At 40.0% G+C, this 27,968-nt stretch overlaps 1 protein-coding gene across 2 annotated transcripts in view; it reads right to left on the bottom strand.

Moving 5' to 3' along the window:
• Nucleotides 1-27,968, bottom strand: part of TNFRSF21 (TNF receptor superfamily member 21) — a 67,132-nt gene that overhangs the window by 2,568 nt on the left and 36,596 nt on the right. The window contains exons 4-5 of one of the 2 annotated variants that reach the window (XM_079147146.1): nucleotides 17,309-17,574; nucleotides 545-773 (exon numbers count right to left, since the gene is read on the bottom strand). In XM_079147146.1, coding sequence (XP_079003272.1) covers nucleotides 545-773; nucleotides 17,309-17,574 — 495 coding nt within the window. The remainder of the gene's footprint in view (nucleotides 1-544; nucleotides 774-17,308; nucleotides 17,575-27,968) is intronic. The other variant, XM_079147147.1, reaches the window with a different exon arrangement.

Genomic DNA, 27,968 nt, shown 5'->3' with positions numbered 1-27,968 from the left:
ATAAATAATTTTCAGAAAAAAGCCCACCATGCCATGCTAGGCATGGTGACACATGCTTAATTTGTAATCCCAGAGGCTTGGGAAGCTGAGGCAGGAGGAGTCCAAGCTTAAAGCCAGCCTCAACAACGTAGTGAGGTCCTAAGCAATTTAGCAAGACTCTGCTTCAAATAGAAAATAAAAAGGGCTTGGGATGTGGCTCAGTGGTTAAGTGCCTCTGGGTTCAAGCCCTGGTTTTAAAAAAAAAAAAAAAAAGCCCATCAGACTACATTTTATCAAACTTTTCCCAAAATGCACATTTGACAGCATCGTGAAGACAAAGGGTGATAGTCACTTCTCCACGCAGGCCTAGGTGTGTACTGGTTGGTCAATGAGATGGTTTTTCAGAGCAGAGGTCAATCTCATCTGAGTTTAGGGCAGGTTTTCCAGGACAGGTCATTCAAATGGCTCAGTGACAACTGGACCGTAGGACCAGCAAGGGAGAAACCCCGGGGCTTCTGAGGCGGCTCAGAGTGTGCATCATGAGCCCCACTGGTGGGCACTGTACCTTTGGTAATAAAGGAGCCAGTCCTGCTCAGTGCTGAGGATCCGCTGGACGTGGAGTCACAGCGGAGAAGAGGCTCGGACTCATCCACGAAGAAGCCCTTGTTCTTGTCCAGCGGGGAGGGCTCCACAGTCAGGAGAGTGGAATTCTCAAGTTTCACGTTAGGACTGGGGATGGGACTTGGGCTAAGTGGGCTGGGACTTGTTGGGAGGGCCAGTTTGTCAGTTTCCAGCTGTAGGAGGGAAAAAACACTTTTTAAAAATTATATACATTAAAAATGATATAGAAAAAATAGCCAAATTAAAACCCCTCCTCAGTCACTCTTTTGTTCCATTTAATATTGTTAAATTCTTGCCAAGAGTAGTAGCGCTGGCAGGTGATCCTGGCTACTCAGAGAAGCTGAGGCAGGAGGACCAGGAGGTGGAGGCCAGCCTGGGCAACTGAGCAAGACCCTGTCTCACAATGAAAAGTGCTGGGGATGCCTGATACCACAAAATAAATAAATAAAATAAGAAGGAGATTAGGACACAGATACAGAGAGGGAAGACCTTATGAATACACAGTGAGAAGGCATCATCTTTTAGCATAGGAGAGAGGCGTCAGGAGACACCACCTTGCTGACATCTTGATCTCAGATTTCTAAGCTCCAGAATAGTGGTAAAACAAATAGTGGTAAGACAGACTATGGTACTTTGTGCAACCTTGGCAAATTAATGACCCCTGGGGAAGGAAATGTCTTCTTAAGTAAGGCCAACAGGGAAGTGGACAGAACGAGATGCAATGGAGACTCAAGCTTACGTTCTGGAGTGGAGGTCAGAGAGACAACAGCAAGCAAGCAAGCACACAAGATGGGTTCAGATGGGGACAGTGAGCTTCACAACACTACCATCAGAGTGTGAAGAGTGGATTTTAGGGAGGGAAGAATCAAATAGGAAGACTGGTTAGGATGCTCCTACAGAGGCTCAGTGAGGTGTGAGAGCAGTTTATCCCAGGAGGATTCAATGGAGCCAGTATAAAGCAATAGGTTGTTATGGTTTGGAAAAGAGGTGTCCCCCAGAAGCACCTGTATCAATGCAGAAAGGTTTGGAGGCAAGATAACTGGGATTCTAACAGCTGTAACTGAATCAGTCCAACCTAGTTTGAAAAGACTGACATGAACATGTGAATTATGGTTATAGAAGGTAGGTCACTGGTGGTATTCCCTGGAAGGGTGCCTCTTCCCTATGCCCACCTCTGCCCCACTTCCTGGGTATTTTGACAAGAGCTGCTTTCCTCTGCCCTGCCCTTTCCCCATGATGTGCTATTTCATCTCAGGTCCAAAGCAATGGATTTGGCCGCCTGTGGAATGAGACCTTGAAACAGTGAGCCCCAAATCAACTGTCCCTCCTTTAATGTGCTCTGTTCAGGTATTCTGGTCACAGTGACACAAAACTAAAACATGGGATGTGACCCTGTTTTACAGGAGAAATAACGAAGAGAGTGCACAGTGACAGGAGGAACACCAGGGCTCAGAACAGGCCTGCTTGACATCTCACTTGACCCTTTCACCTGAGAAAAGACTTTGGAATCCTGGCAGGCACTTACGGCACCTGCTACTTCATTGATTTGATCCTTTTATTGGCTCTTCCAGCCCAGATGAAGGTCTGAGAACCAGGTGGCCAGATCATGGAGCAGAGTTCAGGGAGTGGTGTGCACACTCCCTGGAGCTGTTAGTCACTCCTCCGTAGAACTCTATCACTTCCCTCTTGCACTTAAAGTGAAATGTTCTCAAACTCTTCAACCAAAACACTGACTCTCGTTTCAAAGCATTACACCGAAGATACATAAGGCAGAAAGCAAACACAACTGCCTCTTTTACAACTTTTAAGGCCTGCAAAATTCTTGCAACAGACTGCAGATTGTGAAAGACCACTGATTACTGTACACATCTGACACACCACCACATCTGAACCGCCACCTATGCCTGGCCTCTCCTTCCAGTGTACATTTCAGATGCAGGTAACACCTGTTCCCAGAGGTCTTCTTTGTGCCTCAGACAAGTTTTATGTGTACACTTTACATTTTTTAATTCAATAGGCCCTGGCATGTGCCCCTCCTTCCTGAACATGCACATGGCCATTCATGTCAAGATACTTTTTTTTATGCCTTCAATTAGACAAAGAGTTCTTGTCCACATTCTGGTCCTCAGGGACATTATATTGGAAGACACAGTCCATCAATATGGTGCACTGTTCTTGTTTAAAAAGAAATTCCCACCCACAAATCACATGTGAACAGACTAAGAAGTCCACCCACCTATTTCCTGAACTCATTTCAAAATTTTACATCTTTAATTTCCCCCTCAGTTTTGCAAAAAGTTCCTACTGGAAGAAATTAAGCACATGATTTCCAAAATAATTTGGAAAGGCAGAACACTAAACTGATGCTCTTTTGTAATTAACAGTCAGGTAAATATGAAAATTTCCTTGGAGTGGTATTAGCATTTCTACAATGGAGCGAGCAAGCAAAAGCCAGAGACAGCATGATAATTATCTTTCTAGAAATTCACTCAGCTCCTAAGTATATCTGTCTCTTGCTTTTTACAACCGTAGCTGCTTGGGTTCCAAATCTGTCTGGAACTTAGTTATATTTCCCCATAAGAAAAAAATGCTTAAAGAAACTTATTTCTTTCCTCCATTTAACATATCCATCAAAGTTGGTCTGCAACTCTGCAACTGTAGTTGTACTGTGTTACCTGTGATCTCTCTAATCAGAAACGATCACCAGGGTTTGTGGGATAACTTAATTTATTAATTCCAAAAGTTCATCATTTAGTATTCAGAGTTTATAGAAAATGAAGACCATTATAATAAGATTGGGATACTAAAAGGGAAGACAAATATCTATGGAAGAAAGCCAGATTTCCATAGAAGAGGGTCTTATTTCCTTTAAAAAGTTTTGAACACAAACTTAGAAAAAAGTCACAAAGTACAGCAATTTAGTTTATTCTTTCAGCTTCTTCAAGTTTTCCAAATTCTCTACGGGGATATATTAATCTTACAATTAGAAAAATAATACATGTTATTTTTACAAGCAGTTACTGCTGGTAAGTATATTTTCCTTCTGCTAATTGGGAATGTTGTGGCTGCAGAAACTCTTATTTATATTGGTGGCCATGAAACAGGATAGCTGGAAGATCATCTCCAAGACTGAGCTCCTCTGTTTTTGTTAAGTGTTCATGGATACAGAACTGTTCATACAACCCCCAACTTACTGCTTAGGCAGATATTAAGATTTAGAAGAATGGCCTCTGGGAAAACTTGGTCTGTAAAGGAAATGTATCCATCAGATCTTTTTTCTTTTGTACCAGGGATTGAACCCAGGGGCACTTAATCACTGAGCTACATCCCTAGGCTTTGTTATATTTTATTTTGAGACAAGGTCTTATCAAGTTGTTTAGCACCTTGCTAAGTTGCTGAGGCTGGCTTCCTGCTTCAGCCTCCCAAGGTGCTGGGATTACAGGCATGTCCCTTTGGAGAAACTTGAAAACCACAGATCTTTTTGCTTTAAAGTAATGGGATAATCATGCTAACTTGAGAAATGAGGTAAGACAAACCAAAAGGGGATGGAGCAGGGATAAAAGCAGGGAGAGCGCTCCTTGGAGCCCAAACTGGAAGAGTTCTAGTAAATGCACTTGAGGAGTGCACCATCTCTTTTAATCAAATGAGTCCCCAAATGTCATCCTCACTGGTTTCCAAGCAGGTACACTTAGTCTTTCCAGATATTTATTAGTGCAAACTGATAAGGGAAGAGAGACATAAGGTTGACCTCACTCAACAGGTAAGTCACACCTATAGCTCGGTAGTTGACTTCCTTTCCTTTCTGAGAGCCAAGACAGTGAGTACAAGGAACCATCCCAGTGGGTTAGGTAAACAGTGTATTGCTTGGAATTTGGGGAGCTGATCATTCTGGGCTTCTGAGGCTTACAACAGTGTTCATGAGAACAATGATTTGACTTGTATTTGGGTTGTACAGGAATGAGTCAAAGCTGTCATCTTCTCCTTTCCAGTTGTGTCCATCCCAACCTTCCCAGTCGAAGCAGAGAGTTCTAAAACTGCAGCACCCATTCTGGGTGCTCAGCCAACTCACAATCAGAAACTGGTGTTCAAAAATAATCCTCCACACATCTAGTACCAAACTGAAAATTGACTGGCCTTCCCCGAGAGGACATAATGGGAAAGGCTGTAGTTTCCCCCCGGCTCCTGGGGATGGCAGAGCCATGAATGCTAAAAGAAAACCTTTCCAAGCCTCATTCATGGAATATATGAATGCAAAAAGATTTTGAGGTGTCTGCTTTTCTTCTCCTCTATGCTCTGGCAGCATTGTGGAGTAGACTGTGCAGTCAGTAACAAGCCAGAACTCCAGCCTCATGAGGCATCTTCTCAGCATGCATTTCCCATTGCCCAGAGTCAGTTCCTAAACAATCAGTAATGAAAATCCTGGAAAATCATTGCAAGGGAAGAAAGGAGGTGTAACACTAACCAGCTGCATGGCGTCTGAAAAACCACTTCCCTCATGAGACCTGCTTCCTCATTTCTAAACTGAGGTTAGAATAGGTCATCTAGGTCCTTCCGTTCCTTCCACTATGGCTTCTCTATTGCTTGTCTTACTACTACTATTTCAATCTCCTAAACCCCCACCCCAAATTCCTTTCTCCTTCCCAAGTTACCCCCTCCACAACTGGTTCACTCAACTAAAGCATACCATTGAGTTATTTTCAATTACTATCCAATTACAGTGTCCCTGTGGTTGCACAATCTGTTTTCATAAAACTAATTAACAACTTTGATGCATCAGTGACCCTTGAAATGAAGTATTAATTACCCAGCCTGGATCCTCCTTGCAAGTCTGCTAAAATGTTTAAACTTAACCCCGTGGCTCCTGGTACTCCTTCTTTGGATACTACCAAGTCCTCCTCCATGCCATGGAGTCAAATTTGCCTGTCTCCAGAAGAAAATTCCTTATAGTCAAAAGCCCCCCTTCAACTGAACTTTCCCTCTAGACATCATCTAACACTTAGAAAGAAGGAAAAGTTGTTACATTCATGTAAATCTGTCACTTTAATTATGGTTTTTAGAAGCCCACTTGCTAAATCCAAAAGAAACTAATTGCTACTCCATATAAGATGACCAGCTTGTTACTCAGATCCAGTAAACAAAAAAAGGACTTTAAGAAATAAGCCATTACCAATACTGTTCTAGATGATTCAAAATAGTATATCTATAACCCTTTTGCTACTGAGATATTAGCTCCATTTATAGATGAGGAAATTGAGGTTCAAAGTGGTTTAGTAATTTGCCCAAGGTTACAGAGCCAGGATTCAGGACCAGCTCTGTCTAGGTTTGAAGTTACCCCTTTGCTGGGTCATGTCACTTGCACATCTGGACTCACAGCATTTAGAAACGACATACTCAGTAAACTGATTATAGTCAATCACTTGGCCACAAGGAGTTGCCCTGGCCATTTGGCCAGAGTGAAGAGTCCAGAAGCAGAGTCTGAAAAAACCCGAAACCTTAAGTTGGATTTATACTCCAGCTGGTTAACTGCCCTGAGATAAATATGAAAGATTTTGTAAACATCAGACACTTCAACTGTGGCCAATAACTTTGTTTTCTATTAGCAAATATTTCAGATCCCAGCAGACCAGTGACCGGTTAAAAAAACAAACAAATTCAATTTCCACTAAAGGTTAATCTCAAAAGAATTATAGCCACAAATATAAATTCATGACTATTTAAGGATTATGATATTATCTCAAGTTTGCTTCTCTTTCTGCCCCAGCTATTCATGCAATTAAGATCAAATGAGATTTCAGACCATCTACGGGTCCATACAGGAATTTAAGTTGGTTCTGGGAAAAAAAATGAAACAAAAAACAACAACAAAAAACCAACCAGTTATCCTTCCTGACACATAAATATTTCTTTCTGTTTTTGCTTTTTTGTTTTGTTTTGTTTTGTTTTTGGTGCCAGGGATTGAACACAGGGGAGCTTAAGCACTGAGCCACATACCCAGACCTTCTTATGTTTTATATTGGAACAGTGTCCCACTAAGTTCAGGGCTTTGCTAAGTTGCCGAGACTGGCTTTGAACTCACGATCCTCCTGCCTCAGCCTCCTGAGCTGCTGGAATTACAGGTATGCACCACTGTGCCTACCACATAAATATTTCTTGGTGTGTTAATATATTAATCCTTATGTTAGAAAGCAGGAATTCAGATAATAAGCAATGCTTTCTTACCTAAGCCTATGTGGTTCTAGGACTTCAGATATTTAACAGATGAACATTCGGAAAGTAAGGATTAGCAGTCTCATCGTCAAAAATTTATCTGAATCTATTCAATTCTTAAATCAGATACTGAAGAGCACCTGAATATAACGTTTTCTCCTTTAAAAAAAAATAAATAAAACTGGGCTGGAGATATAGTTCAGTGGCAGAATACTTGCCTAGTATGTTCAAGGCCCTAGATTTGATTCCCCATAGTGCAAACAAATTAATTAAAACTTAAGGATAAAACAAATTCATCACCTTCAGAAAAGAGGGAGAAGGGGGTAGGTTTCCTCAAAGTCCCAGATGATAAGATAACAATTTTTAAGTTATTATTCTCAGTGAATTCTCATCAGACCCCACCCAGAGTAAGGGGTATTGCCAAGAACAACCCAAATTTTCTCAGCATTTTCTTTCTTTCTTTCCCAAAAAAAAAAAGAAAAAAAAATTGAAGGAAATGGGAAAATACTGATTCCTAAACCTTTCAAAGAATGGTTATCAGTTATAAGAAATTGGAGGGAAAATCTTAGACATGGAAATATGGATTAGATTTATATACATTCACATAGATAAAGCAAATATGGCAAAATGTAAATAATTGTTGACTCTACATGATAGGTTCATGTGTGTTTGCTGTACTGTTCTTTCAATTTTTCTTTGTTTCATAGGTCTCACTTCACAAAGTTATGAAAAAGAAAATTTAAAAGGTTTAAGAGCCAAATAACTGTTAAGATAAAAATTCCCCAAACTTTTCCTAGGCTTCTGATTGTTTAGCCAAAGCCTCTTGTTTCCTTTCCTTCTCTCTTCTCCTGCCCATTCCAGACCACAGGAGTCTATGCAGGGAGGTTGCTAACACTTAAATATAAATCACCAATTAGCCGGTGGACAATAGGAGGGCGGTTGGCTAGCTAGATCTCTTGGGATCATTGAAGGTCATGGTATGGAAGCAGGAACAGGAAGAGCAACTCCCAAATGCTCTGCACAGCTTCTCAGGGAACCCCCAGAGCCAGATGGGGGAAGCAGCATAGATGAACTTTAGCTGGGAGTCAATGCAAGATGAACTCACCGGTCATCAGAAGAATCTTGGCTTTAACCTGGTTGAAAAAATGCCAAAAGCACTGGGGAATTGTTTGAAAAAACATCTCCACCTACCTGAGATCTGTTAAAACACAGAATAATGGAAGAATTTTGTTCTAACTGCAACTTTCCTTAAGGCTAATTAATACTGTTATCTTTAAGTCAGTGTCCATGGCCAGTCCTTGCCCTGAGCAAGGGAACTGTTCCTTTCTGGATGCACTGGGGAAAAACTACAGGATGCCTCAAGTTATGCTGCATGAAGTGGCCAAAGCTGGTAAGAACCGGCTGGCTCTGGACAGAGGAATGGGAAGGAGTAGGGAGGGTGCACCCCGCCCGGGTGCTGGCAGTGCGTCTGCAAGCTGTCCCTTCGCTGAGATCAACAGTAATGCTGTTAGAGCCCAGAGCTGACTCACTGACTAGCTTTCTCAAAAAAGGAAGTAAGGATAGTAAAGTGGGCTTTCTTCGTTCAAAGCTGGAACCCACTCACGATAGAACACACGGCCAAGCCATCTGAACATTAGATCATGCTCCCTTGGAAAGCAGGGGTTTCCCTAAACTTCTTTCCCACCAAAAAAAAAAAAAAAAAAAAAAAAAAGTCTTTGGACAATTCTAACCATGAAAACAAGTTGCACAAACCTTTTTAAAGCTTGCTGTAAGAAAATGAGGAGGATAGAAAGTCATTTCATAGGCAATTTAAGACCTTAAGGTAAGAAGGCTCAATTTCATCATTGTTACTCAGGCTTTCTAAACTTGACACATTGGACTAAATTAGTATTGTTTAATACATCTATATTAACTGGATTCAGGGCATTAGAATACAATCCCAAACACTTTTAGGTCTGTTACTCAGGTCCCCTCCCTGGTGGAAACTGCAGTTAGCAATTCCCTGTTGACTCTTCCAGATACAGTACTAATAAATAGGAACATTCTTCACCCCACCCCTTCAAAACAGTTCTGGAGGTTATCAGATAAAGAACTGACTCACCTTTTGTGACCAGTTCTACTGTATGGATGTTCCATAACTTATGTAACGAGTACTCGGGTGAAGGGCATGTGAGGGTTCTACTTTTTTGCTATTATAAATAACAACTACTATGAATACTCTAGTATTTGCATCACTGAATATGTATAGGATGTTATTCCTAAAAGTAGAAACACTGGTCAATTGGCACATACTGTGGTAAGTACTGCCAGATGACCTACTGTAGAAGCTGGATTAATTTAAATGCCCATCATCAATGGACACTGTTCTTTCCTTATTCCTTCATACCTTTTCCTTTTGGTTAATCTGAGAGGTTAAAAATCTGCATGTACTTAAATGTTTTCAGTACTTCCTCTTCTGTGGAACTATCTTGTTCACAACACTGTCTTACTTGTAACTACTTTGTAAAAATTCTTTCTTAAGAAAATTAAGCCTATAATGCAAACAATTTGCCCCAGCTGTTGTCTTTTGAATTGTACATGATGTCTGCTGCCTTATATATTTACTGTTAAGTAGCCGAATCTTTCTTGTATGGCTTCTGTGCTTTTCTATCATTCTCAGAAGAGCTTTACCTACTGCTGTGATCATAAAAACAACAAAAATATCTACATCAAAGTTTCCTCTAGCACAATTTTTTTTATGGAAAAACCAGTAGTGATGTTTTTTCTCAAGGTAATGATGAGGAACAAGCCACTAAAATGTTGACATTAACTGGTATACAATAAAACCTACTGCTGACATGATGCAATTCCTTATCAGCAACTGTACCTACCGTTGACACTTGGGTTTTAACAAATCAAAGGACAGTTTCACAAACAGGGTAGAGAAGCCAGGCTAAAATTGGAAGCTAGTAAGTTTCTCTAGACATGTGTTTTGACTTTAAAAAAGAAAATGTGTTCTCTGGTACTGGTAATTGATAGAAAAAAAATAAGCTTCTTTTCACACTACTGATTCTGATTTCCTCCCAATGCACTGTTTTAGAAAGTCAGTCGGGGTGTGGACTAAAGGGATGGAAAATGTCATAAACTAATAGATTAGGCCTTTTTCTGAATGTTGATACACTGTATCTCAGAAATAATAAAAGCTTACTTCAATCTCTTCTATAGATGTTTCACAGAATATATTATAAAGTTTAGCTCACATATCTATCCCTCCTATAAAAATGTCAGTATCTTGAGGGATGAATTCTGTTTTTGAGTTTTGTTTCTCTTCATTTAGTTTCACAGTACCTGGTACAGGGCTCAATATATAATGAGTGTTGTGTTGATATTTACCAGATTAAATGCCTCTGTAAATCACCCCACACTTAAAGGTGGTAATAATAATAATGATAACTGATGACAAAATGTGTGTGTGTGTGTGTGTGTGTGTGTGTGTGTGTGTGTGAATGTGTGTGTTGAGGGAAAGAACATATCAGCACCCCAAGAATCCATTTTTCCAGGCTTTTCACCTTAAGACCCATACATATAAAGTTCAATATCCATATTTCATTATTTCCATGATACATCTTTTTATATTTTAACATCTTTGAAGTAGGAATGTAACTTGCTTCTAAAATTTGCAATGATCTTTTTTCTTCCTCAGTGGTACACATCATAAGGGTACATCTTACAAATTACACAAGAGCCAATGAAATACGGTAATATATCTTAATTATAAATATCTACCTAAACCTCTCAGGACCATGGAACTTGCTAAATAAGCATAGACATAAAACACACAGAGAAGTATAGGGATGCAATAGATACTCAGCAAATGCTGGTTTGCCTTCTACTTAATATGCATTTATGAACTGCATTTGCTCCAACAACAAAAAAAAAAAAAAAAAAATAGAAAATAGTCACCAAGATTCTTCACACCTCCTACTCTACATCAAGTGGAAGAGTAGATATTTATACCATGCTCCATAACTTTCAGGATATCCTTCCAAGATAGCTATAAAGAAACTGAGACTTGGAAACATAACTGGACTTGTCAGAGGTCACACAGTGAGTGTAAAAAAAAAAAAAAGATTCAAACCCAATTCAGAGGAACAAAGTCCAAGACTTGGATTTGTTAGTCCCTTCTAATGGTTCTTGGAGATTCAAAGTTGACCTCCAGTACTTGACATAAAATGGGACATTAGAACCTATTTCTGTGCCTTTAAATATTACAGAACAGCTAAAGTCTTCTGAAAAGCTTGCTATCGAGCAGAAAAAAAAAAAAAAACAAGGACATAAGTAAAGCAGATGTTCTCTGTAGAGTCAAAGGCTTGAGAAGCCTTTTTCGTGAAAAAGCAGATGGGGCTCCGTAGTTAGACAAAAATGGGAAAGTATCAGAGAAGAACAAAATATCATCCTGAAAGAAACTATGGTCTGTTGTTGTTTTTTCATTACTTTCAAATGGACAAATATTCATCTGTTCTAGTTTTCTATGTATTTTTTTTGGTGGGTCCAGTACTCCTTCCTTCTGATGCGATCTCATAATTCCTCATGCACATTTCTACCATAGCATTTGCTTATCCCGCTGAATTGTAATTATTTGCACATATGTTTCCATCCCAGGAAGCAAGCTGTTGAAAGGCAGGGACCACCCTTCTTCTTTACCTAGTACCAGGCACAGAGCTGGTACTCAACAAAACATTGTTGACTAACTGAATGAAACTTTGGAATATGATAATAAATAGAACAGCTTGAAATGTCATTAAAAATCTAAAGGCTATTCAGAAGCATAGCTCCTTTGTGCACAATGGCAACCTTAAACACAAACATCACGAAATGTACCTGAGCCTGTGTCAGCAATCCTTTTATGATATCCTCTTCTCCTCACTACTCCAGAAGTTCCCCAGAGCCCACAGTCACACCCTAAGATTAAGTAACATGACCTTAAATGACCCTCTAATGCTATAGTGACTTGGCAGAGGGCAGGGGTGAAGATACATGCAATTTTGGCTACCCTCTTAGGTCCTTAGGTGTCAAGACAATAACCTTTATTTTCTAAGAGATGACTGACTGGAAAATTAAAAACTAATTTGAATAACCAAAAACCAACATTTAGATGTACAGCTGGCATAACTTGCCCTCACTATATTACATTTCTGAAAATAGCTGGTCTCAGTCAGACCCATAGATAAGGACAGCTGCATCCTGCAGCTGGTAGGCCCAAAATCAGGAACTGTTGTTCCCTTTGCAGAGGAAGCAGGAGCACTATTCTAGTCAAAATAGAAGGCCCAGTACTTCTCTATCTGTTGGGATTGTCCCAGTTGATTATACAGAGCAAAGCCACCCAGACTCCAACACTAAGGCTATTGTAGTTCAGAGAAAGAAGCACTCCAAGGACTCTGCCCCTGAGATTGTGTGTCTCCTATGTGGTTCTGGGGAGGACTAAGATTCCTAGGGATAAAGACTGGTTCTACTACACAGAAGTCAATATGGTAACAAAAGTAAACATTATGCCTGGTCCACTAGCTGCTAAATTATAGTATAGTTTTAATGAACCTAATCTATGGAAGAAGTGATAAGAAGAACAACACAGATGCTCACCTCTCCTGCCTGATCAACATCTGTCCTTAAAATGTGTCAATCTCTAGTCAAATCAGTTAAAATAACACTTTCAATTATGTTTAAATTGCAATGGTTGTTTTTAATATTATCATTTTTTAGGTGCATGAAAATTCCTTTTTCCTGTCCTTTTCAAATGGAACCATAAAAGGGTCCTGGAATTCATAGCACAGTCGCCTCGGCCCCCCTGCCACCAGGCACCACTTTCATGTCTCACTTGTTTGCATCCCAGTTGCACAAGTCATTGCCTCTATTAATTTTGGTAACCACTCAGTGTGTGAAGGGCACATCCTTGAATTCCCATTTAAGTGGAAAAATCTCAAGAGTCCGAGGAATTGTTCGCCCAGGGTTTCCTACAAAGAAGAAACAAACTCCCTACATCCAAGGGGTGGGAATGGCGCCTAAAAATAAGGCTTAAAAAAAAAGAAAAGATGGCACTGCTTAAGCCTATCTGCATTTACAAAGGCCCTAAAATAAAAACTGGAGGTGGGGGACACATGGAAAACTTAACTGAAGGAAATCCTAGAAATTCAGTTGGTCCACGTTGTTTCCTTTTTCTTGACAGCCACTGAGGGAGCAGAACATTATCTTCATACACACCTTTGTTTCCCTGCTACAGAAAACATTCCAGCTAGCCTAGGAACACTTGCTCAGCCAGTAAGGAATAAATATTTACACTTAGCTGGGCTTTCCAGTTCTGGGGCACTGAAGACAGGCAGCAAGCTTTCGCCTTGACTGTCTACTTTAAGCAGTCTTGGAATTGAGAGAACCTCTCCACCCAAGACTAAGTGACCCTCAGTGTTCAGGATTTAAAAGATTCATTATGTGTGGGTGTTGGAGCTAGTTAGGAACATTCTTCCATTGCTCTGGCCTCTAGAGCTGGGAAATAATTGCAACTAATAGTAAACATTCACTGGCTGCTTACCATGGTCAAACAACCCTCATTCCCAAAGCAACCTGCAGTCCATGCACTCATGTTGTTTCCATTTTGTCATGGAGAAACTGAGGCACAGAGGTGAAATTATTTACCCAGGGTTCCCAATGCGAGTATACCCCTAGGACAGGAATTTAAACCGGCACACATCTCCAGGCTTCTGTTCCAATTGGAGCCCATTATTAGGACAGCTAGCATACCCCATCCAGGTCCCCTGAATATGCTCCCTCACAGGAGATAAGTATGTGTTCACTTCTTCTCTTCAACCGCAAGCTTCCTCGACTGCACTGACTTTGACATGCTAATCTTTGCATTGCCCAAAGTGCCTGCTATAACATAATTTATTACGCGATACAGATTTAAAAATAAAATCACATCATCTCCTTGGCTGTTTAGTAGGGGAGAACTTCAACCCAGGCATTAAAGGACTGAAAGAAAATAATCTGCTAGCTAAACTTCTATTTCCAGTTAGCCTTCAAAAACTAGTGTGAAATAATACTAGTTATTTATTCTGTGAGCATTTTCTAGATAAAAAGACAAGATTTTACTTATGGACCCCTACACTGAGAAGCAGTCTTTAGGTATATGTATACATTTTAAAAAGTGATCCCAGGTAAAAAACTGAAGCTGTAGGAAAGCATGAAGTTCAACAGAAAAGATCAATAAATCCTCCACAATCCTCCATAAATCCTCACTGTGGAAGACCATGACCATGCCTTTGGGGGGCATTAAACATGTAGTATTAAAATTCATGACAATGAAGCCAAAATGCAAGACAAGGATAAATAGTATTCAAGTCTTCTAGGGTTTGCTGTATTATCTAAAAATGGTTTGAAAAAGGTACATATTTATAATATATTTCATATTACACAGTTATAATCCCTAGGGTAGTCATTATAAGTTTTTTTTTTTAAGTGTAGCTAACAAGCTAATAGAGGAGGAAATATGAGATAATAGAAAATATTTGATTAATCCAAAAGAAGACCTAATCCAAAAGAGAGAAAGAGAAACAAAAGAGGGAGAGAGAGAGGAGACAAATAGAAAACAAACAGTAAGATGGTAGACTTAAACCCAAATACGAGAATTACATTAATAAAAATGTAAACCCACTGAAATACTCTAATTAAATGACAAAAACCATCAGACTGGAGTTAAAAGAACACCTTAAATATATAGTTATTACAAGAGACATTCTTTTAATAAAGATACACATACAAACAAAAAGGTAAAAGGATAGAAAATGAGATAACATACAATTTGCAATGCTATATTAGGTTTTTGTTTTCTTTTCTTTTTTAATAATTTTGGCCAAATGCTTGCAACTTCCAACTATCAGCCCACTACTCTGCTGCTTCCAAATGCTCATGCACTGAAAGAAAAGATAGGATTCTAGAAGGCTGGTCTTATGTTAGACATTGACCTTGAAAGGAGAGAACCTGGAAAAAAAAAAAAAAAAAAAAAAACCTGGTACCTCAAATTAAGGAAGATAGAGCCTCTGGATGTGTTAATTTTAAAATGGTTTATAGGACACCATGGTTAATAATGAACCAGCTGTTCTGGGCAGAGGAAACTAAAAGCCACAACAGAGCTACTTCTTTGGGTGGACTATAACAGAGTCAATGACAGGAAAAAGCATTCACCAAAAAAAAAAAAAAAAAAAAAAAGTCATTTTTACACATAAAGAGTCCACAGAAATGAAGCAAAGTCCCCATTGCTCAGCAATATTACAATACTCAGGGAGTACAAATTCATCATAAGATGCAAAGAGTAAACCTCAATTATACCCCCTGCCTTTTGACTCTCTTGTCTGACTTAACAAATCTCTAGAGATAAACTATGGACAGTTTCATACTGTGCAATTAATCAGAACTGACAGCCACAAATCCATGCCTGTTGGTTATTAACATTAGAGTAAGAACTGGATCCAGAATGTTGCTGGACAGTGATGTACACTATTATTAAAACATGGAAAAAGAAGCTTATTATTGCCTTGTCAGCATCCATCATCACACACAGGGTACAGCAGAACCAAACAGAAAGCTAGAGGATACTTGCACACCACTGTTTCTCAGAATGTAAATAACAAAAAATAGACACTATTAGAATCTTTTTGTATTATGGAGGAGATAGAAGGAAGGAAAGGATTAAAGTGAATAAGAGTTCAGCATTTGGGAAAAGGGTGCTTTGTTTTCTGATTCATTTTTATTCATTTCCTATGATTTTTATGCTATGAATTAATCTCTTTGATATGTGGTCTCCTCTAATTCATTTTTCCTGGGCCCACCAGGGGTTTGAGTCAATCAATCTCATTATCTTTCTTGTGAGAATCATCAAAGAGATCTGGTGATTTATTCCCAAGAATTTGAATCCTTTTTCAAGTCTGCTGCTGTCTTACCAGTCCTTCCCTTAAAATCAGCAGAATACTGCTTTGCCTCTGGACTCCCTTTATTCAAACTGCAAGCATTTTATTTAATTGAAAGGTAAATCTCTCCTCTGCTTTTACCAAAAATCCAGTTACTTAAAGGCTAGTTTTAGTTGCACATCATATTTCTTGAAATTGTTTCTCAGAAATTCATAAGACATTGGTGTGTGACTTTCAATGTTTATACTTGGTCTGTTAGTAAATATTTTTTCCTGAAATTCCACATTTCCAAAAAGTTAAAAATATACCAGGAGCTTTAAAGACTGACTTCAAAGTCAATTCGCACCTATAAATTTTTATCCAAACAGTTGCATGGCTAAAAAAAATCCCACCTGATGTGAATTTATTTCAGCAGTGAAAGAGAACAACACTGTTGGTATAAAAACATAAAAACTTTTGGATTTCTTAGGTATATAAAATTGAGTCCCTTGATATACAAAATTTTGTGCAGAATGGTAGTGAACTAAGTTGCGGGAAAAAAATCTCTACCTAGTTTGGATCATTGGAAAAAAACAAACAGAGGACCTTTTGAATCTCCAGTGGGTTTTATCAAGCCTTGGTGGCAGCATTTTCTTTATTTTAGAAATACATTCCAGAAGTTTAATTGAAGTCTGTGAGAAATATGATCCAACACCCAATTCTATACTAAATTCATCACCTTTCATGGCAATATAATTAAAGAAGGGCTGTTAAATGAGTTACATCATGACATTTTGTTTTATTTGTAGTAAAATACATATAAAATAGGTTTAAAAATGCAAATAACAGTAAATTTTTTTAAAAAGTCGATGTAACTTAACCTTAACCAGGATTCAAATCCAGTGTCTTGATTGCAAAGCCAGCGCTGTTGGTATAAATCACAATCTAGGATCCCCCCACCCTCACTTTCTATCTGATCTGCAGGACTGAACAACCAAGCAGCCATTATCTGTTGCCCTGCTGGTAGCACAACCTTCATCCTCAAGACGTGAAAGCAAGCCTCCCTAACTAACCAACTTTGGAGTGCGCGCGCGCGCGCGCGCGCGCACACACACACACACACACACACACACACACACACACACACACCCTCTGGAGGAGGGAAGAGGATAAAGAAAAGAGATTTCCTTCTTGGTTTTGTCCAAAGCGTGTGATCAAAATGAGACTGTAAATTAGGTGATGGAGTTGATCTGACTGGCACAGTCTGATGTGGAACCAATCCCAAAGATAATTCTCAACTTGACTGCACACTGGAATCACTTGAAGAGTTTTAAAAAGTATCGATTCATAGTCCTTTTCCTAGAGGTTCTGATTTGACTGAACTGCGGTGGGGTCCAAGCATCAGAACTATTAAAAAGGTCCCTAGATGATTCTATGGACAACCATTGAGAACCCCAGCCCTAGAAGGTAGGGGTATGGATGTGTGTCCCTAAACACCTAAAATCGGCTATTTTCCGCTGTCACTTGTACCTGACGAAAAGTGAGGAAAAGAGAAGTGAGTGGCAGAGACACAACCAGGGCTACATTACCTGGGTGGTGTCTTCCATCAGCCCGCGAATCTTTTCCACGACATCATTGCGCCGGTGCTGGCGCAGGGCGCTAATTAACTGGGCGAGGCTGGCCTCAGGGCCCCGGATGGTCCAGTGCTGCAGAGCCGCATAGGCCCGCTCGTGGTCCGCTGTGTATCCGTTGGAGAAAGCGGCCACCTCCCTCTCGCTGGCATTGCACAGAAACTGATAGATATCCTTCCATTGGCTTCCCACTTGGGCTGCTACAAGCTTCAGGATGTCGATACCTACACCGGAGATAAAATAAAATAAAAACAAATTCAGAACAGGTATGCACTACAAGGAGGTGGCTTTCCTCATGCCCTGTGTCAAAGGTACCTGGCAAATGCAGCCCAACATGGAAACTAGTGAGATCCCTCACACGAATCTCATTGCCTGGTTTAGGGATGTAGTTCAAGGGTAGAGCACTTTGCCTAGGGCGCAAAAAGCCCTAGGCTCAATCCCCAGTAACTAAAAAATAAATCAACCAACCAACCAACCAGTGTATTAATTTAAAAACATTCACTTATGAAATGTGAAACCAGAAGGATTAATCTTCTAAGTATAAAACATCAGCCCCAGAAGATGTTCTAAAAGCCAAACCCAATCAAGGTAATGAGAGTGATTCCTTTGTTACTACTAAATACAAATTTAACCAAATAAATTAGAGATCCCAGACTATAAAAGTGGTGACTTCATGAAATTCAGAAAAAAAATATAAGCTACAAATTAAGGCCGCAGCGGACTTTACCTGGCCTTATCTGGACAAAGAATGTGCAGATTTGGGGAATGGTGTCCTTTATGTCAACTGGCAATGTACACAACTGTTCCAAGCCAATAGAAGTGATTCTAGACTCTAGTTCTATGCTCAACAAGCAATGTTCTGGTCTATGTAGTCTTCTAAGTTGACTTGCACAGTTATTATAAAGATAAGAGCCAAAATAACATCACCATCATCATCATCATAGCCATTATCTTCCAGGTATTAAGATCAGGCATTAGCTCATTGAACATCTTTATAAGGTATTAATATTCCAATTGTACAAGTAAGCAGAAAAAACAGCTAGAAATGTTAGGCTGTTGGGCCAATATCACAAAGTTAGATGGGTTGGGTCCTTACCCCAGCTCACCAGGCTGGTAATCTGAACTGTCAAAGGTGTAACTAATATTAAAAGTGTTAATTCATGCTACCTTCCAAGAAGGAGCATATTCCTTTAGCAAATTACCCAGGCTGGTTTTTCTGCCAGGTAGCTTCCCCCCAGTAATTTAACATTAGTCCCCCCTTATCCACAGAATACATTTCAAGTCTCCCAGTGGTTGCCTGACACCACAAATAATACCTAATTTTATAGTTTAATGCCTTTTTCAACTTCACTGGCAGTTAACATGCATTGTGGCTATACTTTTGCAGTTTGAGGTGCAACCAAAAAAAAAAAAAAAAAAACTAACATTGAATTTCTTTTGTCTTCTTCTAAATTTTACAGTAAAAGATTCATTCTCATGGTTGATCTTAGCAAATTAAGCATTATGATTTTCTCTCTTTCTTTATTAAGCAAAGAACCTTCACCTGTTCACTTAAAAGAAAGCGCTTGGGCTGGGGAGGGAGCTCAGCTGGTAGAGCGCTTGCCTCAAAAGCACAAGGCCCTGAGTTTGATCCCCAGTACCGCAAAAAAAAAAAAAAAAAAAAGCACTTACAGCTTCTCTAGCTTATGTGAATTGCCAGTATTGCTAAGAAATGCAAAAACTGGGTAAGCAGAGGACTACTGTATTATTATGGATCATCACACTTGTAAATTCTTAATGTGAGTTTGTGGTCCCCACATGTGATGAATACAGGGCAAAATGCTGAAATCAAATCTCCAGATCCATAATGATAAGCGTTTGGCAAGAACCCTCTGACAGGTGGAACTCTCTGCGAGTAGCTCACTTTGGTGTCTCTGCATCTTCTCTCTACAATTGCAAGTTGTTTTTGCCTGTTTTATACATAAAGTATCCTCATGTGAGGGTTCTGTTTTTTTTACATCAATAGGTGAGTGAATCCTCTAAATCCATACCATGTCTTTGAATGAGGCTATGCTTACATTCCCCAATACTGGAATTGTTAATGCTAACACTGTCTTAAAGTATTCACTACATGTTAAAAAAAAGGGGGGGGGGGGGTCAAGTTCCAAGTGAGATTTAGGGAAGAAAGGAAAACAGGAAACTAAAGAGGAGCTTACCACTATGATTAATTGAATTTTTCAATTAACAAGCAGTTAGTGGGGTGGGGGGTGGAGGGAGTGGATATTTTTTGCTTCCAATAATTGTTGAGGAAAGTATTTATAAAATGAACTATCAATTTTTGCCTAAGAAAAGAACAAGAATACTGAAAATGGAGGATTTAGTGGTTCCTTCCCAGAAGTCCTTGCTGTACCACACAATCCTGTTAGGTAGACGATTTGGAAGTGTCTACATACAATATCCAAAAGCAGTTCTCTGAAAATTGTTTTCAAAAACTTTCTCCTTAACTGTAAAAGAATTGCTACAAATCATAAATTTTTAAAAAAATACAGAATGTCACAAATCAAGACCTAATTGTAGTTTCACACTGTTTTCCCTACTTGATCCAGTTGCTTTTTAGTTTGGTAGCAATGTTCAGTCAGATGCAGAGCTTTTGATTTCAAGCAAATAGACTCCTCAAAACACCCAAGTGTTATTTAAAACCCTGCAGGTAACTGTATGGAACAAGCCAGCTCTTTGTGGTTATTGTGGTAGATTCTTCCCAACACCAAAAGGCTTGTTAGTCCCTGAATCTAATATAGGTCAATTTGACTAAGACCCACAGTGTCTTACATGAAAACATGACTGCGTTTTCTTGTAAGAAGGACCATTGCTTAAAACTTCATAATGTTGATGGCAGTGTGGCTTTGGGCAAACCACTAACTGTCACGTCCATTTCCTTATTGTACAATGGAGATACTCACTGTGGTTGCTGGGAATGAGCTGATTAACATTTTCTATGCAGTTAATTTATTTTTGGAAGTACCCCCATCATTACAAATGCTACATATACACTGAGCACTAAAACTTAAGTCTCAATGCATTTCCAATGCAAATACACAGCCTTTATGGAGTAATTATAGAGTTTAAAAAGCTTAACAATGGTTCCTTTTTCCAAAACTTTTCCAAAATATTTATACTTTAAAAAAAAAAAAGACACAAAATAAGGAAAAAAGGAAAAACACAAAAGAATGGATACAATGAGATTTTCCTTGAAATTAAATAGACTGGAAGCCGAATTTAAAGATTTCATCTTGTTCTCTTACTCAACTAGATCTCTCCTCTCTGGGACTATCCTGAGCCAACCATGTTCCTCAACACTGCCCTCTCCCATTGGAGAATTGAGAAATCGAAGACAGAGCAGGCAACCGTTCCCTCAGGAGATACCAGCCTTTCAACTTAATACATTATCACAAAACCCCGGTGGGGAGAAGAGCCTGAACAATCTGAACTAGCCCCTGAGTTGGCTGCACCTTGTCCCCAGTCCATCACGACCAATATGTCAAGAGTATTTTTTGAGCTGCCCTGTGTGTTAGGCTATGTTTGCATGACTGATAATTCTTATGCAATCTGAAGGCAGAAAAAAATCATCACCAAGAAACTGAAGCAACACCAGGGAAACACAAATTTGTCAGAATGTGAAAGTGTTCTTTGTTAAAAAAAAAAATAGTTCTAGGTAATAAAGAAATACAATTATGGAGAAAAGCAACAGGGTAATTAACCAAATTGATACAATTACTTCTGGGGTAGGAGAGGGAAGGGAATGTACACAGAAGGGACCTCAAAGGTATTCATACAGTCCTATTTCCTAAGCTGGATGGTAGAAAAATGGATCTTCTTATTTTATTACTTTATTCAATGTTTATTTCGTTATTTCTTTTAAAACTATGTATATAACATATGCATAAACACGTACATATACCATCACCTTCCATATCCGCAGGTTTCATGCCTGTGGATTCAAACAACTGCAGATCAAAGGTATTTTTTTTTAAATCATATCTGTCTGAACACGTACAAACATTTTTTTGGCTATTATATTCTAAACAATATAGAGTAATAACTAATTACAAAGTATTTACATCATATGAGGTATTATAAACAATCTACAAATGATTTAAAATACATCAGAGGATGTATGTACATTAAATTACTATGTCGCAGTCAAGTACTATGCCATTTTATATAAGGGACTTGAACATCCTTGGATTTTGATATTCCTGTGGGGGTCCTGGGACCAATCCCCCATGCATAGGAGGAACCACTATATATTTAAGATGTATGTGTGTGTTTATATGCTTTATAAACACATACTTTTAAGTGATTTATCTTATCAGTAAAAAATACCACGTAGAGGTTGGTGACTAGTACAAGGTCAGTGAGCTGCTTAGAGGTGCTTCTGTTGTCACTAATGGAAGTGATGCAGTGGAGGAGCATAGTACTCACAGAAATTAAGGTTCCCTTAGCCTGGTCATCTGGTTTAGGCATGAACATGCTCTAGGCTGGCCGTAGTGTCTATGCTTCCTCCTGGTTTATTATTATTGACCAAACAGACTTAGGGCTGTTTTTTCTGGGGCTAACAAATTCTTTCCTTTTCACTAAAATTGTGATACCCTAAAAAAGGGATGAGGAGAGGTTCAGAAAATTTTTTTCTGCAATGACAATAGCAAGTATTTGAGGCTTCAAGAACCCTGCACTCTGTCATGTCTTCTCCACCCTGCTGTAGCATGAAAGCAGCCACCCTATTCTAGCATGGAGCATGAAAGATCATGCATGCAAATGTGCATGGCTGGGTTCTAACACATTTTGATTTACAAGAACATGTAAACAGATGGATATGACCCACAAGCTATAGTTAACCAACCCCTGCAATTAGTAATGTGAAGACTATAGCCAGACTGTCAAATATCATAAACAGTTAGAAAAGTATTTGTTAAACACACACACACATGACAATGAAAGTTCCCACCACAATTATTAATTTATATGTGAAGTCACAGGAAGTGAAATGGAGACCACCTCTCTGGCAGGTGCTCTGGTCATCTGTCTCATCAGAGTTCCCGAGAGTTTTCATTAAGACTAGAGACAGTCACTGTGTGCTGAATTGGTCTAAACTGTTTAACTGAATGAATGCTTAGCCTCCATTTTCTTACACTGAAAAGTAACAAAACCCTCCACCCAGAGAAGGGCTGATAGATAGGGGCATGCAGCCTAGCATTGCTTTTCTCCGTGGTGCCAGGCCCTAGAGCTCTGGGTGAAATTTCTGAAGAAGTCATCAAAGAAGTCAAGCCCTATAAACCGAGGTGGTACTTGCCAGAAACTGAGCAGGTAGGTGGCCTTGGCTCCTGGGGAAAGGACGAGAACTGTAGTGGAAAGATCATGAACTTGGCCATTACAAGATTCAATTTCAAACTCCAACTCCATAACTTGTTAGTTGGGTGACCTTGGGCAAATGATAACCTCTAAGATTTCAGTGTCCATGTAAGCAAAATGGAAATATTACCTCTTGTCTGGCAGGATGGATAAGATTATTTATGTGATTGGGTATTAAAAATGCCTGTCAGGGCTAATACTATGCTCTCCTTCTTTTGCCCCCTCTATTTCTGTATAGAAGAGAATCACTGGGAGGATGCAGCTAAAAGGTGGGAGGAGTTCTGCATAGAGATGGTTCTTAGCATCAGGATCATAGGTGCTCACCAACAAAGCCCAGCAACAGGCTTCTGGCTTCCTGTGCTACATGGACCCTCACTAGCATGTGCCAGGAGGGGCACCATCACTGAATTCATCCACAGAACTCCAGTGTGGATAGAAAAGTGCTGCTGCCACCACCTCTACTACATGCAGGGAATCACAACAGAATCAGGCTGACACTCGACCTGATCCACAGCAAGAGAGCGCAAGAATGGAGGCACAGGTGATAAATGGCTATAACAAAAGAAATGGCATTTTCCAATGCATTCTAAAACCTTGAATTAGACATAATCTGGGTGACAATGCTAATTCAAGGATCACTTTTTAAAAGCTCAATGTCAGCTCCAGTATGCAAAAAAAGCTTTCTTCTCTTTTTATAAAAACCTGAATTGATCTTTATAATTAGAAGAGGTGTTAAAGTCCTTTCCCTTTTGGAGATAAATATCTGAAATGAGTGCCTTCAGTAAGAATCATACTACAGCCTTCTTTGGAAGAGGTATGAAGGACAGTGATTACAGAGCCAGAGGAGACAAAGGGTGTCTGTTATCACAGCACCCTAGATTTCATGGCCTGTAATCCAGTGTCACACAGAATGGATGCATCCAAGGGCTAAATATGGTTATAAACTTTTTGATGGTAGCAAAGCCATCACTTAAAAGGATTTAAGCATTCCCACTGCATCTCTCATACTCGTTAAAGGTGATGTCAGTTCTCATTATTCTTCTAGAAAAAGAGGCAAAGTAATATAATGAGAAGATTCCCATGGAGGCAATTAACACACAACCTCCTCCCAGGACAGATGAATCCACAGTTACCCCATGCTGGTTTCTCAGCACACACACACAACAGTCTCCTGAGAGCTACATGTGGAAAACAGTACACATGAGCCCAAGATGACTTCCCTTCCAACACCACCCCATCCTTCCTTGAAGGATGTGCTCATGATAGGCATGTGCCGTGTCTATGGCTTGCAAACTGCAGATCCAGGGGCAAGAATGGACACAAGACATACCATGTATGTACAGATCAACACGTGTCAGGTTCAGAGACTGAAGTGAAAGCCTGGCTTCAGCATTCCTGGATTCACACTCTAATCTCTACAATGGTCCTGTCTTCAGAGAGGCCCTTCCTACCATCTTCTCCCCAGGTCTCACATCCGCTTTGAATACCATTATCCCCAGCATCCACCAGAGCCTAGCCTATATTAGGAAATACAAACAATACCTTTGAATACATGAAGAAATGTGAATGGAACCTGGGCTTCCTGGAACCCAGTTCTAGCACAAGAACCTCCCCCTCAGCCAGTGCCCTCCTCCAACTGAGCGTGGCCTACCACACCCACTTCGGAAGCCAGAGCTCAGAATGGAAAGGCCTTGCAGAGAGTCCCATTGCAGCACTATCTTTCTGCTGAAGTCAGCTGTCTAGGCCGTGTCTGCCTGCCCTAATAACAAAGTAAGTGCTCCTAAAAGCAACCAGCCCGTGTGTACGTGTGTTTCATAGAAACAGTACATCACAGAGGGTTAAGGAGTGGCATGTCAATAGGGACAACCCTAGTGTATTTATTACAAAGAAACTGCTTCATCAGCCCTGGGAACTTGGTAGGCCCCAGGTTAAAAATATGCCCTCCCTAGTTGAGGCACAAACGTTGAACAAACAGTTCAAATTTTTTTAAAAAAATCTGAAAATGATTTCTGAATTAATCACTATCTTACTGAAGTTTCAATAGACAGTAATTATAAGTTCAGATGAATCTTAGGAGCTACAAAAAAAAAAACTGTGTAAAGATCTTTTAATGTTAATAGATAGAAGGTTTTTCAATGACAAACTATCAAAACAGTAGACAATTTTCCAAATGGAAAGAATAGATATCCCTAATGCTATAAGGAAAACTAATAATCTTTTATCTCATTCCACAGGAAAAAAAAATACAAAAATGCTTCCTTCTTATTCTGTGTTAGTCTGCTCTTTGAAGTTGTCCCAATTATCTAAAACTATTGATTGATTTATTCAACAAAAATTTATTGAGTACCTATACTTTGTGCCAGACCCTGTTCTAGGCACTGGGGAGACAGCAATGAATGAATGCGAAGCAATTCATATATACATACCTGTATATGTGTGTGTGTGTGTGTGTGCGTGTGTGCATGTGTGTGTGTGTGTTCCTTTTCTGTGTAGACCATATTCTACGGGAGAATGTGGAAAGAATAAACAACAAAATACAGAATGTGGCCAGGTGCGGTGGCACACATCTGAAATTCCAGCAGCTTGGGAGGCTGAGGCAGTAGGATCTTATGTGCAAAGTCAGCCTCAGCAAAAGTGAGGCACTAAGCAACTCAGTGAGACCCTGTCTCTAAATAAAATACAAAAAGGTCTGGGGATGTGGCTCAGAGATTGAGTGCCCCTGAGTTCAACCCCCAGTTCCCACCAAAAATAATAAAATACAGAGTATGTTAGTGAGGGGTGCTAAGGAGGAAAATTAAGTAGGGGAAGAGGGCAGGGTGTCATGTGGAGGAGTGGCCTCACAGAGGGACATGTGAGTCAAGACTTAATGGAGTAGCTATGCTGATATCTGGGGCAGGGAGTTCCAGGCAGAGGGAACAGAATATGCAAAGGCAGGGTGGGAGTTGGCAGGTACAAGTAGAAGCAGAGAAGGAAAGGTGTGGGCATGTGCAAGGAGGGTTGGTGTTGGCTGCAGCAAGGGCGTGAGGGGGAGGGGGTGATGGGAGTCACAGAATAAGAGAAAACTGTAAAGGAGGGCAGATCACATGAGGCCTTTTGGCTGTTACTCTGCATCCAAAAAAGTCACTGGAGATTTAAGAGAAACATGACACAATCTGACTGAAACTTTGAACACTATCATTCTGGCTATGTGTCAAGAATAAACTGGAGAGGTGCAGACAGAGATGGAGCAACCAGGTAAAGGGCACAGCATCGATGCAGGAGGAAGTGAGAGAGATTTGGGCCCAAGTGGAGGCTGTGCAAGTGGTAGAAAGTAGTCGACTTCTGCATATGTTTCAAGTGGAAGTGATAAGATTTAAATGCACCAAATATGGGGTCAGAAAGAAAGAGAAGAATCAAGGATGACTAAGGTTTCAGATGGCGCACAGGGGAGAATGGAGAAGCACTTTCCATGATGGGCAATGGATATACAGGTATGGTATGGAATTCAGTGTTATCCATCTTAAGCAGAAGTATGACAGACATCTGGATCTGTCAACCAGACAGAAGGATATTTCCATTTTAAGTTCAGGTACAAGGTCCAGGCTGGATAGATGCACCTGGGAATTACCAGAGGACAGGTGGTATTTAAAGCCATGGATTACCAAGGGAGGGAGTTTATAGGTGGAAAAGAGGTACAAACATGAAGCCCTGGGGCTTCACTGTTTAGAAGTCAGGAAGATGAGGAGGAACCAGCCAAGGAGAAAGGGAAGGAACAGCCAGTGACACAGGAGGAGAACAGAGAATGTATCATGTCTTGGAGACCAATAGAAGAATGTTGCACAGGCCAAGTAGGGAAAAACAGAACAGAACACTGAACTTAGAGTTGTGTTGTCAGACAACATGGAAAGGAGGCACAACTGTGGCCAAAATACGGCCATATTTCATTAATGCTAGTACAACTGAATGCATATTTTAACTTTCAGAGCTCTGTTGCAGTAGCCCCCATCCATTAGAGATGTATATAATAATATGTCTCACAATCAACTGTGTCACAGATTTGATGAAGCATAGTAAGTGTTATTATTTTTTTAACTTGCAAACTTGAACCCACCTATCTATTAAAATTTGGTGAATCATCATCAACCCAACACACTGAGTTCTATACATCCGCTGCATTAGCCACAAACAACTTGTGAAGAACGATCGACGCAATTCCAGAAATTCTTCCTCCTCTGCAAAATATGCTTATATAATACCTGACCAGGTTGATTCAAGGACACACATTTTTAGGGATTTGTTTTTTTCTATTAGTATCTGAGCACTATGTGGGAGAAATGCTGATTTGTTTTTCAGTGAAACAGTTTTAAATTAAAAAACTGTTTAGATAAGCTATAGAATAAAAGAGGAAATATGCAGTTAAAAAGTAAAAACATCTTTCTCCTAAAGCCTAGAGGAAGGTAGTCAGGGGTGGGTGGCCCTGGAAGGATAGCTGCCTCTAACTCCCAAGGGCACAGGCCACATCTCTGGCTACTCTGCACAGGAGATAATGCTTTTGAGGCCTTTCTGTTGCAGTAGTTCTATGTGCCTTAGAATTCCCAAACTCCCCAGGAGTTTAAACAGGAGGGTGCTGTCTGCTGGAAATGGAATGGCTGGAAGCGAACATGGAAAAGGCAGTGGGGTGGGGGGTCTGCGGTGGAAAGCAGCCTAGCCATTCCCACCCTGTAAAACGACTGCAGTGGGCAGCAGCCTTGCGGCAGGAGGGCCAGCACACTGCAGCCTCTGAGACAAAATGATCTGCTCCCTTTGCCCAACTTCCTGGTGTTTACACTTCAAGTCTACTTCCCATAGGAAATGTGGGCTGACAGACAGGATGACTGTCTGGAATTTTTAGTCAAGGAGTCTCTGGCAGAGGAGGAAGGGCTGGGGCTGCTGCTGCTTATTGCTGCTGCTGTCTGGTGCTGAGAAAACCACCAAGCTACAGTGATGTGAGTTCCGATCAGCACGACTCCATCACCTCAGACTACTGCAAGCAGGCTTTACTTTTAAAACATTTCAGCTTACAAATTTTTCCACACCAAGCAATTTATGAAAATGTAGAAAATCAGAGCAGCTTCTACGGAGGGAAGCTCGTTGTGGATGATGATTTTCTAAGTGGTTTATTTCAGAACAAGCCAGGCAAACTGGGTTTTGCTAAGGGAAATAAAATTTTTCTTGATTTGAACATGGTTTAAAAAAAAAACCACAGCAGGGC

The sequence above is a fragment of the Sciurus vulgaris genome (genome assembly GCF_902686455.1).
Source record: "Sciurus vulgaris genome assembly, chromosome: 7".
In the NCBI taxonomy this organism is placed as follows: domain Eukaryota; kingdom Metazoa; phylum Chordata; class Mammalia; order Rodentia; family Sciuridae; genus Sciurus; species Sciurus vulgaris.
This window is presented reverse-complemented; position numbering and strand designations above follow the sequence as displayed.